At 49.9% G+C, this 17,706-nt stretch overlaps 1 protein-coding gene across 2 annotated transcripts in view; it reads right to left on the reverse strand.

Moving 5' to 3' along the window:
* Nucleotides 1–3,590: 3,590 nt before the first annotated feature.
* Nucleotides 3,591–17,706, reverse strand: part of PRKD2 (protein kinase D2) — a 29,371-nt gene continuing 15,255 nt past the window's right edge. For both annotated transcript variants that reach the window (XM_081217414.1, XM_081217413.1), the window contains exons 11-19: nt 17,194–17,452; nt 15,611–15,663; nt 15,393–15,465; nt 14,812–14,918; nt 13,797–13,958; nt 9,674–9,772; nt 5,823–6,090; nt 4,409–4,494; nt 3,591–4,076 (exon numbers count right to left, since the gene is read on the reverse strand). In XM_081217414.1, the coding sequence (XP_081073540.1) occupies nt 3,864–4,076; nt 4,409–4,494; nt 5,823–6,090; nt 9,674–9,772; nt 13,797–13,958; nt 14,812–14,918; nt 15,393–15,465; nt 15,611–15,663; nt 17,194–17,452 (1,320 nt within the window). In that variant the 3' untranslated portion in view covers nt 3,591–3,863. The remainder of the gene's footprint in view (nt 4,077–4,408; nt 4,495–5,822; nt 6,091–9,673; nt 9,773–13,796; nt 13,959–14,811; nt 14,919–15,392; nt 15,466–15,610; nt 15,664–17,193; nt 17,453–17,706) is intronic.

Raw genomic sequence — 17,706 nt, forward strand, 5'->3', positions numbered from 1 at the left:
GTAACAGACCCAGAAACCACTGGAGTTGCATTTCAGTCTTGGATGAAGATGAAATTAATGATGGGACAAATGCGTTCTGTGGATAAGGTTTTACCTTCAGGTGCAAGGTCATGTACTAAATAGTATACTTGTGGCTTACATATTTGTAATTTGTCCCCAGATATCTTGCGTCCCTATGGGCAAGGGCACAGGGTAGATATTGGGTGGCAGTGAGTGAGCTGTTGAAATGAACAGAACAGACGAGAAGATGATCCACGTTTTGGATTAGAGAGGAACTGCAAGGGAAAACCAAATCCTTCAAATTTACACTCAGCGTCTGAGAAAAGTAAGTAGGAACTTCAGTGAATCCTTGAGACATACCTGTGCGTGTATATTGTTGACGTTCCCAGGTGAAAACAAAGAGAGACTGTGAATTGGGGGGTGTTGGAAGGAATAGAGGCTGGCCAGGAAGGTGTATGGATCGGGAGCTCTCGGGAACCAAGGTTTGACTATTTTATTTATGGCCTAGAGGTCTCGGACTAGCCAGTATCCCAATGGAAACACTGGGGTTCTTCTTGGTTCCCTGACCAGGGATTGAACCCAGGCCCTCGGCAGTAAAAGCGCAGAGTCCTAACCACTGGGCCGCGAGGGAATTTCCAACATTGGGGTTCTTGACAGTCAAGATGGGAGTGTTACAGGGACTGGAGGTGGGTATGAGGAGGCCTTGAATGATGGGTTGAGTGTGTCAGAGCGTGTGAAGGTGGTTTCAGGAGGGACATGAAAAAAATCTACTTCCACTTTAAGAGGCTCAGCCTCTGAGATGCACCCTATGTTTGCTGAGTTGGAGGCCCAAAGAGAATCACGGGTTGGGGTCAGCATATCTTGACTCTGTGGGCCTCAGGGAGAGGTTGATGGGTTTTTTTCTGGGGGGTGAGGGAGATTAGTGATCTAAGATGGACAGTGGCAGTCAGGGACTGGGAAAAATAGGCTCTCTTGTGAACATGAAATGTTAATGTTCCCAACTGATAAAATAAAATATCCCTTCCTGAAAGACTTACTGGAATAATCTGAGTAAGAAACTGTGCTGGATAGTAAGGGGCCTAACGAGACGGACGGAGAGTGGCTTAGACAACGGTGTGGCAAATTGTGGCATCTCATGGCAACCATTGCTGGGCAGGGGGCTTCTCTGGTGGCGCAGTGGTTAAGCATCTGCCTGCCAATGCAGGGGACACGGGTTCGAGCCCTGGTCTGGGAAGATCCCACATGCCGCGAAGCAATTAAGCCCATGCGCCACAGCTACTGAAGCTCGCGCGCCTAGAGCCCGTGCTCCACAACAAGAGAAGCCACTGCAGTGAGAAGCCCACGCGCCGCAACAGAGAGTAGCCCGCAAGAAGCAAGCCACTAAGAAGCAACGAAGACCCAATGCAGCCATGAATAAATAAATCAAATAAATAAATTTAAAAATCATTGCTGGGCACCGAGGGAGGGTAAGGGGTGGGGGCGACTATGAGATACTTAAGGGGGTGGGGTGGCCCCTATATCTACAAAGCCGGGGCTAGCACGTCCATTAATGAGAATGGTCATTTCCCTCTGTGGGTTGAAGGGTGTTTATGGACACAGAGGAAAAAGTCTGCTGGGAGTCCCTGAGGAGACTGAATCCAATTCCGTTTTGTAGTTTAAAGCTGGACAGTCTCAAATCCAATGTCCCTTTTCTTTACAGTACCTATAGCTGTCTCTATCAAGATTTGCTTTAGTGTTTTGTGATGGCCCTGATAGGATGGACCTTTTATTTTTTTCTCCCACTGTTTAAGTAGCAGGGTCTTAAACTGGATTGTGTGGATTTTTTTTTTTTTTCCTGCATCCTCATGTTGGGCTCTCTTGGAGTTCTGGAATCAAGGCATTTCTCCAGCTAACATGGTGTTTTTCATCATGTCTCTAATTTTTGGTCTCAGAATGTTGACAAAACTCATGGCCACGATAGAAGCAGTGTGACTGTCAAGGACCAGGCCTTTCCATACATTTCCTGGACTGGCTCTATCATTGCAGATGGATTTGGGCCTCTGTTGTCTACACTCCTGGATTTTAGACCAGTCAGTTTTAGGAGAAGCATTCAGGATGGAGTCTAAGAGACATTTATTCCCCCATAGTATTGGCTTGGATTATGCCTCAGAGGTGTTCTGGCTCATTTGGAGATCCTCACTGACTGAAGTTCATTTAGCTTTTTCAAACTAAAGAGGTGCAACTCCGGAACCGACCAGCAGATGGACTAATTGATATAAATTGGAAAGACTTGGAGCGTAAGCTCTGGGTACTAGCCTGAATTGGCTGCTAAATACCACCCTGTTTTTATGGGGCTCAGGAAAATCTCTAACTATGGCGTGTAACTCCAAGCGTGACCAAGGTGTAAAGAGAACTTGTCTAAGTGCATCCTCTGAGTGCTTGCCTTCAGCTGTAGGGCCAAAACTCTGAGTGAACGATGGGGAGCTAGGGAGCTGAAGGGCAGGGGTGAAAGGAGGAGAGAGGTTCCCTCTGTCTACAACCTCAGGGCCGAGGTGAACCTTAAGAAGTCAGTCAGCTCAGGGACTTCGCTGGTGGTCCAGTGGTTAAGACTCCACGCTCCCAATGCAGGGGGCACAGGTTCGATCCTTGGTCAGGGAACTAGATCCCGCATGCCTCAGTGAAGATCGCGCATAACGCAACTAACACCTGGTGCAGCCAAAATAAATAAATAAATATTTAAAAAAAAGAAAGCTCAGAAGTGCCGCCCCACAGACCCCCAGGCTCCCTCTAGGCGGCCCCACCCTCTTGGGCTCTCCCATTCCAGCCCTCCCCACTCTGGGTCATCACTCACAGGGAAGAGGTCTGTCTCCCCCACTGGATGGTGAACCCCCCTGAAGGCAGGACCTGGGCTGTCTCAGTCACCACCGTGTCCCCAGCATCATCCAGCACAGTGTGAAAAATGGATGAACCAACGAATGAGCACATTCAGTGTGTAGACAAGTCATCGCATCAATTTAAAAGAAAATACCAACTATTGTGTATCAGCTTTCTACCATGGACCAGACTTGTGTTAACTGCATTGTTATTAATAGTTGTGATTAGTAGCAATAACACCAAATAAAAAATTAAACCGTTAAGCCATGAGATTACTTGCTTTCCTATAAATCCTTATTTTTGCCTGCACTGGGTCTTTGTTGCTGTGTGCGGGCTTTCTCTAGTTGCGGCAAGCCGGGGCTACTCTTCGTTGCGGTGCGCGGGCTTCTCATTGCGGTGGCTTCTCTTGTTGCGGCTCATGGGCTCTAGGTGCACGGGCTTCAGTAGTTGTAGCACGTGGGCTCAGTAGTTGTGGCTCGCGCCGGCTCTATAGCACAGGCTCAGTGGTTGTGGTGCACGGGCTTAGTTGCTCCGCAGCCTGTGGGATCTTCTCGGACCAGGGCTTGAACCACCTGGCCCCTGCATTGGCAGGCGGATTCTCAGCCCTTGCGCCACCAGGGAAGCCCCCTCTGTATATTTTTTACCCCAGTTAGTTCTCCTTCCCAAACTCCTCTCCCTTCAGTGCTCCTCCCCATCCCTCCTCCATCCCATCTTCTTTCCAGGTGAACTCCATCTGGGTGAACAATAAACTAATGATAGGAGAGTGCGGTGTAGCCAAAGATCAAGGCCATTGGCCCAGGGATGAGTCCGTTTTAATTGTTGGGGAACTAGCTTTGTAAATAACCCCGCCACCTGCCCCCAGCCCCGCCATGCCCCTCCCCCGGGGCGTGTCCAGTTTGGGCTGGAAGCTGCTTCCCCTAGAACAGTTCATCGCTGGGAGGGCGTGGAGGGCCCCTCTCCGAAGACAGGAGGAGAGCATCCCGAGGCAGCCAGGGCGGGAGCACGAGGCCTCAGAGGACACTGATGCGCTCGGCCAGCCCCTGCATCTCGGGGTCCCGGGCTGGGAGGCCCCCGCCGAGCTCCCCGCCGCCTGGCAGCCCCGGCCCGGGCAGTGGGTGCTCTGCCACGAACTGCTCCCAGCGCGCATCGTCACTCTCGTGCGTGATGTACCGTTCGCCCATCTTCCCCTCCAGCTCTCGGAGGTCCAGCCACGTCTGGTACTCCTGCGCGGGGGAGAACAGGGGTTAGTTTGGGTGCTGCACCAAGGGCAGGCAATAGTGGCCAGAGCTTCGCCCCCATAAGATCTGCCCTGCCAGTGAGAAGCCGGGTACGAGGGAAGGTGAAGGCACACCCTTCACGACCTACCCAGCCAATTAGCTCCACCCCCTTCTACAGCCCAGCCAATGGGAGGCTCAGCCACGTTCCACGTCCATGAAAAATGTACCTACCTCCTTCATTACCTTAGCAGCCAGTAAGAGATATGGCTCCACCCCTTCCTCTAACCCAGCCAATGGGCCAGCCCCTCCCACTTCGCTCAGCCCCGCCCCTGCATCACCTGTAACCAGGGGTGGCTGAGAGACTTGTCCACGCTGTAGCGCTTGCGCATCTTCACCTGCAGCAGGTTGTTGATGAGGTCGATGGCTGCACCGGAAGGAGAGAGACAGCTCAAGCCCTGCGGGGTGAGGGGCCGTCCCTCCTAACCTCCCTCCCATACTTCCTGTCTTCCTGAGCTTCCGGCTTCAGGACCTGCCCCTTGTTCTAACTTATTTAAGGCTTCTTGATGCACCCCAGTATCTTAGCCCTGCCCTTTGCTCACCCTCATACTTGGCTTTGCCCCAAAGCCACGGCCTCAGGACTTAATTTTCCCAGGCCCATCTTGAAGTCGGCAAGGCGCATCACACTACCAGGTCACAACGCCACAGCCCCTATATGCAGAGATCCCAAGATCTGCCTGCTTCCTGGCCCCCAACCCCTGCCACCACATGCTTCTCTGACCTCCACCTGCTCCCAGGTTCCAGGTGTGACTTTGGTCTCAGGGCCGGTCAGTCCTTCTCCTGGACAGCTTCAGAAACCCTCCATGGCCCCGCCCCTCCTCTAGCCATGACCCTAAAACAGTTCCCTCCATCACTGGATCCAACCCCATGGCCCCAGGCCCATCTCCATCCCAGTCACAGACCCAATACCCAGCAAATTAGCCAAGCCCGTGTTCCTCAACCCTACCCCATGGTCCCACCGCTTCTGCAGGACTAACCCTTTTGGGGTCATAACCCCAAAGACTCCAGGCCCCAGCCAGTGCCTTGGGAGGATCCGTTCCTTCTCTTGGCCACCCCAGCCCTTTGGCTTTCTCGGGTCTAGTCCCTCTCCTGGTCCCACCCTAGACAAGCCAAGTCTTAGCCCCCAAGGCGGCAAGTGTCTGTCCTAGCGCTGCTAGGGCACTTCCTTTCCAAATCACATGACCTAGTCTAGGCCTGAGTCTAGGGACCCTGGTTCCACACACCCTCTTGAGTCCCTACCCCAACGTCCCAGGTCCTGGTGCCTCCCTGTTTAAAAGACGGCCCTCCCGGGCTTCCCTGGTGGCGCAGTGGTTGAGAATCCGCCTGCCGATGCAGGGGACATGGGTTCGTGCCCCGGTCTGGGAGGATCCCACATGCCGCGGAGAGGCTGGGCCTGTGAGCCATGGCCGCTGAGCCTGCGCGTCTGGAGCCTGTGCTCCGCAGCGGGAGAGGCCACAACAGTGAGAGGCCCGCGTACCGCAAAAAAATAAAAATAAATAAAATAAAATAAAATATCTGATTAAAAAAAAAGACGGCCCTCCCCATGCCCTTGCCCCATCACTAGGCTCCAGCCTCATGACACCAGGCTCTTTCTTAGGGCCCAACCCTCCTGCGGCCCCGCCCATTCTTCCCACCATGCCCCCACCAGGCGGCCTCGCCCCTCTCCTCAGCCCAGGGGTCAGGCGGGTCCCACACCTCCTGCTGAGATGCAGCTCCAAGGGCAGGCTGGGTACATGAAGGCAGCGTTCTGAATCTGGTCTTTGATGTCCTCGTCTTCATTGAAAGGAAACGTGCCACTGAGGCTGACGTACATGATCACGCCCACTGACCACATGTCCAGCGAGCGGTTGTAGCCCTGGTTGAGCAGCACCTCGGGCGCCAGGTAGGCCGGCGTGCCCACCACCGAGCGCCGGAACGACTTCTCGCCGATGATGCGAGCGAAGCCGAAGTCACACAGCTTCACCTGCGGAGGCGAAGAATAGAGGGTCTGAGGGTGTGTGGAGGTCGCGCTCCCCGCCCCTCCGCAAGTGTACCCCACCACGGTTTCCAGACAAACTCGAATGCTGGTTCGAATCCAGGTTCCTCTGTTCACTACCTGGGTGACCCTGGGCAAGTGACTTCCTCTCTCTGTGCCTCAGTTTCCTCATCTGTACGAGGAGGAGGAGGACGAGGGGGAGCGTACCAACGCCTGTATCAGAGGGCTGCCGTGAGGATTCCATGAGTTCATCCATCTCAAGCGCACAGGACAATAAATGCCCGGCATGCAGTGAGGGGTCCATAAAGGCTCCCTGCCACGAGACCTCCGTCACATCGAGCAGGTCTCAACCTGCTCGTGCCTCTGCTTCCTCTTTTGCACAGTGGAGATGCCAACAGTTCCTACTTAAAGGGTAGGGTGTATGAACCGAAATATATGGAAAGTGTTAGGAGCAGCGGCAGGCATAGAGCGACCCTCGCTGATCTCAGCGGAGGGACATAACTTCTCCCAGCCCGGGTTTTGTCTTCTGGATTGGGAATGTTAGCAGCAGCTGCCGCTCAGGCTTCCCTGGGGATTAAATGGGACCGAACATGTAAATCGCTGACGATGGTATCCAGATGGTAACAGGTGAGAACTTACCTTGCCCTTGTTGGGGGCAGTCTAGGGTCAGGGACAGGCTTTAGAGCCAGCAGTATCTGGGTTCAAGGTCCTGTCTGCTGCTTACCAGTCCATGGGCAGCTGCTACCCTCTATTCACATACTGTCCCTCCCCTACACAAAACCCTTCGCTGGCTGACTATTGCCCCGAGCCTCTGTTGCCTTCAAAAACAGCCACACCCCAACCCCTGACCCAAATCTCAATGTGACAGCCATGCCACCCTTTCCTAAGATCCTTTGCTCTTTTGACAGACCTTACAATCTTTTCCTTTTCTAAGATCCACACTTTCCTACCTATCTTACAATGGAATATTATATGGCCATAAAAGGAAGTGAAGTACTGACACATGCTACAACATCAATGAACCTTGAAAACATTAACTAAGTGAAAGAAGCCAGTCACAAAGACCACATATTATATTATTGTATATTCCATATATTTAATTCCATTTATATGCAATGCTCAGAACAGACAAATCCATGGAAAGCAGATTAGTGGTTGTGGGTTGGGGGGATGATGGGACTGGAGGATGTTGGCTAAGAGGTATGAGGTTTCTTTTGTGGTGGTGAAAGTATTCCAAAATTGATCGTGGTGATGGTTGCACAACTCTGAATACATTAAAAGCCACTAAATCGGTGAATTGTATAGTATATGCATTATATCTCAATAAAGCTGTTAAAAAAAACAAAGTACAGATCTTTCTACCACAGGACCTTTGCACAGGCTGTTCCAGCTGCCTAGAACACTTGTCCCCCCAAAAAACTACTCCTTCTTCAGAAAGGTTTTCTCTGACTGTCCACTGTGCTACATAGTTATGTGAGCTCATAGAACTGTGTCACGGAACTCATCACAGATATAATTACATTTTTGTGGCAATTTGATCAACATTTGCTTTTCCCTCTATGATCTTTGCTGTCCAATATGGTGGCCACTGGCCACATGTGGCTGCTGAGCACTTGAATGTGGCAAGTGCAACTGAGGAACTACTTTCTATTTAATTTTAATTAATTTATATATATATTTTTTTTTTTTTCTTTTTTTTTTAATTTATATTTTAAAAGGGATCCTAGGGACTTCCCTGGCAGTCCAGTGGTTAAGAATCCGCACTTCCACTGCAGGGGGCATGGGTCTGATCCCTGGCTGGGGAACTAAGATCCCACGTGCCGTGTGGTATGGTCAAAAATAAAAAATAAAATAAAAAATAAAATAAAAATAAAAAGAGATTCTAGATTTTGTTATTGGAAAACTTTTAAATATGCTTGGAACAGCTTTGGTGTGTCAATCTACTTTCCCAACAGTTAACTTTATGAAATCTAAGTACGAAACCGAGTATTTCTGATAGAAATTTAATATCTGAATTGAGATGTGCTGTAAGTGTAAAATACACACCGGGTTTGGAAGACAGTATGAAAAGAAAGAATATTTCATTAATAATGTTTATGCTGGGACTTCCCTGGTGGTCCAGTGGCTAAGACTCCATGCACCCAGTGCAGGGGGCGTAGGTTCGATCCCTGGTCAGGGAACTAGATCCCACATGCTGCAGCTGAGAGCTCTCATGCTGCAACTAAAGATACCGCATGTCGCAACTAAGATCCGGCACAGCCAAACAAACCAATAAATAAATATATTTCTTTAATTAAAAAAAACTCCATAATGTTTATGCTGATTGCATGTTGAAATTGTCATATTTAGATATACTAGAATAATTATTAAAGTTAATTTCACCAGTTTCTTTTCACTGTTTAAAATGTGGCTACTAGAAAATGTAAAATTACACATATGGTTCACATTATGTTTCTAGTGGATATTACTGCTTGAAGTTAGAGTTTCTCATTCATTGCACTATTGACATTAGGGAAAGATAATCCTTTGTTATGGGGCTGTCCTGTGCACTGTAGGGTGTTTAGATGCCAGTAGTAACTGCCCCCCCAAACAGTTGTGACAACCAAAAATGTCTCCAACATTGTCAAATGTCTCCCGGGGGGCAAAATCACCCCCCCCCACTGTAAACCAGTGGGCATAGAGATGGGGATGTCTCTACTTACCACAGTTCCTAATGCCCCAGCATGGAGCCTGGCACAAAGTAGGCACACAGTAATTTTTAGTTGGTGACCAAAATGAACTTTTAAAATGAAATGAAATAACCACAAAACATAGGTAATAAAGCAAAAACTTCACAGGGATCGGGAAGGGCTAAATGAGAACCTGTAAGTAAAGGCCCTTAAACACAGTAGACACACAATCAACTGTAGCTGTTATAATCATCACTCTTGCTTAATCTGGTTCTGCCCCAAGGGGGTTCTCATCGACTAGTCAGAGGCTCATCAAAACTGTTTTCCTAAGAGACTCACAGAAGAAATTACCAGTGGCCCCCCTCTGATATCTGTTCTCTGCTTCTCCCCTTAATAAAAATCCTGAATTTTTAATGAGCCACATGGTCACCCAGAATGAAAACTACATTTCCCAGTTCCCTTTGCAGCCAGCCATGACCACGTGATAAAGTTCCAGTCAATGGGATGTGAGAAGTGCCCCATGCAACTTCAAAGTAGTGCCTTAGGGAAGGTAAGGGGTGTATCCATTTCTTCTACCCCGTTTCTTTCCTCCCTTCCTCCCACCCCCATTATCTTTTTACAATTGGGGGCGCAGCAGCAGCACATCATGGACCATGAAGACCAGGCAACACCATAGAGAGGCCAGAACAAGACAGCAGGAGCTGTGGTCCCAACACCATGGAACTGCTTTTTCACCCTCAAAATGCTTATGCTGGACCCTACACAAGTGAGAAACAAGCCTCTATCTCATTTAGGCCATTATCTTGGGTCTCTGTGTCTGATTAATTATCTTGATTAATACAATCCCCACCCACCACCAGTATTGGATGGACTTCCCCAAATCAGGAGGAGACATGTCTGACCTGAGGAAATGGGTCGGCTGACGCCAGCAACACATTTTCCGGTTTCAAGTCACAGTGGACGATATTCTTGAAGTGAAGGTGTCTCAGAGCCACCAGGATCTGAGGGGAGGCAATGGAGCCAGTAAGAAAGTTAGAAAGGTCCCTGCCCCAAGATTCTGCCCTCAGCAGCCAGCCCTCCAAACCCCATCCATGCCCCACTCTGTACCCCTAAAGATGCCCCCCAGCACTAGGGGAGGCACTGGAGCACCAACGAAGAATTTCAGAACCCCAGAACCATTTCCGTCAGAGATAGGAGTTGGACATATAATTCTAGGAAGGCTGAACTGGAGCAGAGATTTGGGAAGCTCCTGAGACACTTTGGCATGTGGATCATGATGAAAAAGTGCTATGAATAAAGCAGTGGCTTTCAAGGAGGTACTATTGTGTGATTCCATTTTAAAAAAAATATTTTTCAGCCATTAAAAAAATGGAAACAATACAAACAATACCAATATGACATGTTATAAATTAAACGTAACACCTTTAAAAGGTGGGGGGATTGTCGGGCCAGCCTACTAAGGTAGCAAACCCGGCTCCACACTTACTAGCCTGTTGCCTAGGGCAAGTCTCTTAACCTCTCTGGGTCTCACTTTTCTCACCTGTAAAATGGGGGTAATAGCAGTACCCATCCTCATCGGTTGCTGTGAGCTTTAAGTGAGTTGAGGCATATAGAGTGCTTAGGGCAGTGTCTGGCACAGAGTAAGCACTCCATGTGAGCTATTATTATGGTTGCTGTTTTTAGTTATTATTCTTGTAGTGGTCTGTTAGCAGACATATTCCTGTGAGTGTTTCAAATAAAACTTTTCCTGCTGTATCTATTAATTCAAGAGTATTCTACGATGGCAAGGTGAGCTGACATAAAAAAAAAAACAAACTGTTACCATCTGTTACCACTAATCTATGGGAGCCATGGTTTTCCTTGATTCTAGGTAACCCAAACAAAATGCCAAATACACCGGCAGTACAGAGTGATATAAGCATGAAGTTGTAATCTATATCTTAGAACTGAAGTATTTGTACTTTCTCATTGTTTTTGTTGGATGATTTTCGAGTATGGAAATGCTATTTGAAAGCTACTGCTGAGGTCCAAGGTCCTCATTCTACAGACAGGGAGACTGAGATCCAAAGATGTGTATGGACATCCTCTTCTACAGATCTTCAGTTTTTTGATTTTTCCAACCCCTAGTAAATGTGGTGAACAAAAAGGGCAGATTGGAAGCTAGACAAACCCAGGTTCAAACCTTGACCAGATTGCTACCTAGCAATGTGACCTTGTAGCTGTGTGACCCTGGGCAAGACCTAGGAACCTCCCTCCACCTCAGTTTCCTCATCTGTAAGATGTGGATTATAGTAATACCTACCTCAAAGGTGGTTGTGAAGCCTGTAAGTTCATGAGGTATAGGGCTTAGCACAGGACTTGGGGTGGGGCAGGCAAGAGGCAAAAAGCAGAAATCTGCAAAGGGAAAGAGAAAGAGAAGAGCACAGGCAAAAAGAGAGGAAGAGATGAAAGACCAGAAAGAGAAACTGCCTCAGTTGCTGAAGGCAGGCAGTTTCCTCTCCCCACCTGAAGTCTGGATGAGCCTGCCTCGGTGGGTTTCTATCCCCACCCTGCAAGTCAGCCTGACAAAGGCACACAGCTTGGGAGAGCAAGGGTGCTGGGCCTGGAGAAAGGAAGCCAGCACAGGGGACTTTGCAACCAACAGAGAACATGTCCCAGAATCAGGTGTGGAACCAGCCAGGTGGGAAGATCTTTCTAGGAAGGCTGTGAAACCCAGAAAGTGAAAGTAAACACCATGAACAAAATAAAGAGGAAAAGAAATACTGGGATTAGAGATGGGTACAACACAATCAGCAAAGATTCAGGGTCCTTCATATACAAAGAGCTCTTACAATTCAATAAGAATAATCCAATTGAAAAATGGGCAAAGAGTGCATAAAGCACAGGCCAATAAACATGTGAAAATATGCTCAACTTCACCCATAATTTTTAAACCAGCAAATGAAGCCACATGTAGAATTATTTTTCCACCTTTAAAACTGGTGATTGGGCTTCCCTGGTGGCACAGTGGTTATGAGTCTGCCTGCCAATGCAGGGGACATGGGTTCAAGCCCTGGTCCAGGAAGATCCCACATGCCGCAGAGCAACTAAGCCAGTGCACCACAACTACTGGGCCTGCGCTCTAGAGCCCACGAGCCACAACTACTGAGCTCACATGCCACAACAACTGATGCCTGTGTACCTAGAGCCCGTGCTCAGCAACAAGAGAAGCCACTGCAATGATAAGCCCACATACCGCCAGGAAGAGTAGCCCCCACTCGCCACAATTAGAGAAAGCCCACCCGCAGTAATGAAGACCCAATGCAGCCAAAAATAAATAAAAAGACTGGTGATTATATTGGGAATTCCCCTGGCTGTCCAGTGGTTAGGACTTGGTGTTTTTACTTCTGTGGCCTGGGTTCAATCCCTGGTTGGGGAACTGAGATCCTGCAAGCCATGCAGCGTGGCAAACAAACAAACAAACAAACAAAAAGCCTGGTGGTTATATTATCCAGAGTTAGTAAGGAATGAGAAAATAGACACCCTCAAACTTTGTTGGTGAGAACAAAGATTGAAGAAGGTTCTAGAGGACTTCCCTGGTGGCACAGTGGTTAAGAATGTGCCTGCCAATGCAGGGGACATGGGTTCGATCCCTGGTCCAGGAAGATCCTACATGCCACGGTTCAACTAAGCCCATGCGCCACAACTACTGAAGCCCGTGCGCCTAGAGCCAGAGCTCCGCAGCAAGAGAAGCTACCGCAGTGAGAAGCCTGCGCGCAGCAATGAAGACCCAACACAGCCAAAAATAAACAAATTTATTTTTAAAAAAAGAAAGAGGTTTTAGAGAATAACCGGGCAACATCTTTTTAAAAAATTTAAAGCACATTTCCCTGGGCTCAGGAGTCTACTCTTCGAAATGTATTCTATTGAAATTCTGCCACCAAAACCTGTCGATGTTTGTAGACAAATGTTCACAGGATGTTGTTTGCAGTAGTGGAATAGTGAAACCAACTACACGCTCAGCAACTGGGGAATTTGGTGCTAGCCGTCATGGGGCACAATTAAGAAAAAGAGGCAGTTCTGCTAACTACACACTGAAATAGAACAGTCTTCCAGGAGCACTGTTAAAGTGAAGAAAGTAAGAAGCAGAACAACGTAGCATTATATATGTGAAATCAGTTAAAATGCATGCGCTTGTGCACGTGCACACACACACAAATAACACAAATTAGTTTGACTTTACTCAGTAAAAGCACAGCTCCTAGGTTTAAATCCCACCAGCTGTGTGACCCTGGGCAAGTTACTTATAAAGTCCCTGAGCCTCAGTAAAATGGGAGTAATAATAACCACTACCACATAGGTTGCTACGAAGATTAAATGAACTAAAACAGTGCCTGGCATAGAGTAAGTGCTCAGTAAAGTTTAGTGACCACATTACTTATCATCCTCATTATCAGCATCCCCCGTCCCAGCCCTGCCCACTCTGGGTGATCACTGTCCAGGGCTGGGGCTATTTTAGTCGCCGCTGTGTCCTCACACTGCCCAGCATGGCCAGGCACAGGGGTTCAGGCAGTGTTTGTTGAACCATTTAATAAATGAATGAATGAATGAGCTCCTCAGAGAAAGGCCTCTCTCCCCTTCCTTTTTTCGTCATGAATAAAGTCAGGCCCAGTGAACCTGACTCATTATATAAAGTAATGAAAAATATAAAATAATAATCATTTATTACTTTTCTATAATATAATTATTACTACTCTATTATTTTCTACTATCCTATTATGTTTCTATTGTTATTACTCTATTATTATTATTCTATTAACTGTTCTATTATAATCTATTATAATTTAAAAATTATCACTCTAATACTTTTTCTATGATTGTTATTATTACTCTATTATTACATTTTCTAGTACTCGCTATTATGACTCCCACCCAAGGTCTTCCTGCCCTTCAAGGGGACACGGCACATGTGCGTCTTGCAGGGCAGGTGGGGAGCCGGGGCGGGGAGGCTGGCGTTGGGCGGGGCAGTGGGCGGGGCAGGCGCACCTGGGTGATGAGGAACTTGGTGAGGCGCTCAGGCAGCCGGCCCTTCTCGCTGGAGAGGATCATCTCCAGCATGTCCCCGTGCAGCTTCTCCATCACCACAAATACCTTCTCCGGGGTCTCGAACATACACTCCAGGTTGACAATCCCCGGGTGCCGCAGACTCTGGGGTGGGTGGGGTGGGGGGCGGGGCGGGGGTCAGAACCCAGGTCACCCGCAAACTTGAGACCCCAGAGGGCAAGCCATAGGAGCAGGCAGACGACAAACAAGACAGATATCCCCGGAGGGTCGGCTGTTCCTTCCCTGGGGGTGTCACTGGGGGAGGGGAAAGGGCTTCCACAGCCCCAGACAGAACCACCCCTCCAGCGCCACCAAGTGTCCAGAAGGATCTTTACGTCATGAAATTCTGGTGAAGGTCCAGGGTTGTGGGAACAAGAGAAGGGGAGCGTGGAGAAATGGGAAGGAGCTTTGTGCATCTGTATCTTTTAAATCCCTGCCCTCCTTCCCTTCCCCAGCCCTTGCCTAGCTGAACCCCATCTCTCCCACCCAGGTCCCCACCCAGCCTCCTCCCTGGCGTCCAGGTTCCAGCCCCACACCTTTTCCCCCTACCCTCCAATAGCAGCCAGAGGGATCTTTCGAAAGTTCACATCTGACCCTGTCCCTTCCTTGCTCAAAATCCTTCCATGGCTCCCCAGCACCCTCAGGAGAAAGCCCATAGGGTGTGACCCCCAGCCTCCCCGCTAGCCTCACCACCCACCACCTTTCTTCACATAAACCATCTAGTAACCTTGAACTCCTTCAAGTTCCTAGAAGACTTCGTGTTCCCTCTCACCTCTGGACCTTTGCACGGGTTGGTCCCTCTGCTCAGAATACCTTCTCTACCCCTTCAGTCTCAACATGCATGGTGCCTCCGCTAGGAAGCCTTCCCTGACTATCCCCAGCCTGGAGGAAGTGGGAAGGGAAGGCCCTTCCTGGGTGGGGAGGGGGGCAGAGCTGGACCATAGATCTCAGGGGTCACCTGCAGAATGGCCACTTCGTTCCGGAGTTGGCTCTCCTGCTTGGTGGGGAAACGCAGTTTGTCGATGACCTTTACTGCCACGTCCCGGCCTGTCTTCCGGTGCTTTCCTGGGCAGGGGGTAGGGGAGATGGGGGATGAGGGGAGCAGGACCTTCCAGTCCTGGCAAGAGGAAGCCCCCACCAGAGAGACACAGCCGGAGTTGGGCAGAGGTGGATGAAAGGTCATCATGGGGGCTCTGAGGGGTCCCCAGGAGAGATGCGAGGGGTGGGGGGCCCTGGGAATAAAGGTGGAAAGTAAAGACAGAGCTCCGAGGAGGGGAATCTATAACATGGGAAACTAGATTTATAACCAATCAGAATCTAGCATCTAGCTCTGTGGCCAATCAGCGTAGAATTTACCTTCCCTATTAATAATGGAAGAAAGTCATTGGCCTTTCCCAGTGAGAAAAGGCGAGCCTGCAACCATCTGTCCCCGGGATCTAGCTTTCTAATCAACTAGAAAAAGTGGTGAGCATGCAGGCAATCAAAGGGAAGGTCTGGGCTCAGGACCCCTTTCTGGGTCAGCTCTTGAAGCATCCTTACCACCATAGACCACTCCAAACTGGCCCGAGCCCAGCACCTCATCCGGGAAGATCTGGTAGACAGTGGCAATGTCCTGCAGGGTGGGGACAGGGAGGGTCAGGGGTGCAAATGGAGATGGGGAGGTCAAGGAGACTAGGAGGGTGGGAGAACTGGGAGGCTGTTTGGGAGGGGGAGGGGGAACACATCCTTGGGGCTGTGGGATGTGGGCAGGGTCTCACCACATTCTCTTGGATCTGGCTGTTAGACACAGAGATGCTCAGAGAAGCTTGTCCTGGGGAGAGGAGGAGGCGGAGGTGAGGGGACCCCAGGCTCAAGATCACGTTCACCCATAACTCCACCCTCTGGAGCCAGTAGTCAGGCTACTGACTGACTTGTCCACTAAGAACCTCAGTTTCCTCCTCTGGAAGAATGGAAACAATAAAAAGACCTCTCTCCTAGGGCCAGTGAGAGGAGGAAATGAGACAGGAGCTCAAAAAGTGATGCCATGAATGAGTTCATGGAGCATTTCACTCTGTGATCTCAGCACCAAGTGATGATCCCATTTTACAGAGGAGGAAACTGAGGCTCAGTGGGAAACTCCAAACTGACTCAGGCATCTTCCCCTGCATTTGCCCCACGACTAATCCAACCAAGGTCAGACATTTCCAAAGTCTTGATCCTTCTGCCATTTGAACATCTGTCCCTTCCCTGAGGAACATCCAGCCCTCGCCCCTCAGCCTCCTCCCTAGTCTCCCTGCCCCGTTCCACCCTCTCCTATTTGCCCTCCATAAGGAAGCCAGAGGCATTTTGCTGAAGCACAAACCTGACTCCATCCTTCCCCTGCTCAAAACCCTGCCATGGCCCCCCAGTGCCCTGAGGAGGAAGGCCAAGGCCCTTAAATGGCCTGACAAGCAGAGTTTGGTCCCTCTGCCTCTTTGACTTCATCCCCTCCCTTCCTGTTGTGTGTGTTCCCGACACGCTGGCCTCCTTGCTGGGCCTCCGATACAGCAAGTTCTCTCCTATCTCTGGGCCTTTGCATTTGCTGTTTCCTCTGCCAGGAATGCTCTTTCCCTCATTGTGGACTTAGTTAAATCCTCCTCATCTCTCAGTCTCAACTCAAATGTTACTCCTGGGGCCATGTCAGATTCCTTTAGCACATGTTCTACATCCCACTTGTCTTTCATCCAGGATGATCTGATGAATGTCTGTTACTCACCCTGGACTATGAGCTCCATAAGGCAGGAACCTGGGACTCCCTGATCATCCTTTGCCTCTGCGTGAAAGGATTTCCCACTTCCTTTCCCTTCATTTCACCCCTCCTCAACTTCCAGGTCTTAGCTCAGATGTTGCCTCCTTCAGGAAGCCCTCCGGGACACCCAGGCTGGGTTAGTCACCCCCCTCTGAGCTCCCACAGCCCTCTGGCTCCCCTATCCCAGCCCTGCCCACTCTGAGTCATCACTGTCTGGGAACAGGTCTGTCTTCCTTACTGGACTATGAGCTCCAGGAAGGCAGGTCCTGGGCTGTCTTGGTCATAGCGGTGCCCCCAGCATTATCCAGCACAGGCCAGGCACAAAGGAGCATGAATTAGAAAGTCTGAACTCACAGTTTGGAGGAGTTGGCACCCCTGGGAAAAGACTCAGAAAGGGAAAGTAACATGCCCAAGACTGTACGTTAGGTCTAGGGCTTAATGATTTAGACCCAGGCCTGCTGAGTCCAGAAGCCATATTCTCCACTCTGACATTCCCTGGCTCTTCCCTTCTCCAGGATCCCACCCAAGCCCTCCAAGACCCATCCTCCCAGGGACCCAGGGTGGGCGACTTACTGTGGGGCGCATGGCCTGGGGCACTGGGTGCATCCTGGAGGATGACAGGCATCAGAGCCTGGCGGATGGCTGTTTCCCAGCCCCGGGCAGTCTCGGCCCCCTGCCCGCTGGGCCCCCCTGGGGCTCCGCCAGGGGTTTCGCCCACAAAGTAGATGGCGTTGGCAGTGACAATCTCGAAGCAGTGTGGGTTGGTGCCTGGTGGCACAAGGCTGAAGTTCTGGGCAGGCTCCACGGCAAGGATTTCAGACAGTGGAATTTCCTGGCAGGACACAGAGCCAGCACCCGTGAGGGCTCCAGGCTGACTCTGGGGCTCTCCACTTACTCAGACGAGCACACAGACCCAGTGTCATTGCAGAAGGGGCTGGTTTGCATGGAGGGGCCAGGAAAGGCCTCCTGGTGGAAGTTACATTGAAGCAGAGATCGGAAAGGTAAGAAGAGGCCAGCTGGTGGAGGAGTGGGTGGAGCATGTGCAAAGGCCCTGAGGTAGAAAAGGCTTGTGTTCAAGGAACATGC

Source organism: Mesoplodon bidens (genome assembly GCF_964165515.1).
Source record: "Mesoplodon bidens genome assembly, chromosome: 18".
Taxonomy (NCBI): domain Eukaryota; kingdom Metazoa; phylum Chordata; class Mammalia; order Artiodactyla; family Ziphiidae; genus Mesoplodon; species Mesoplodon bidens.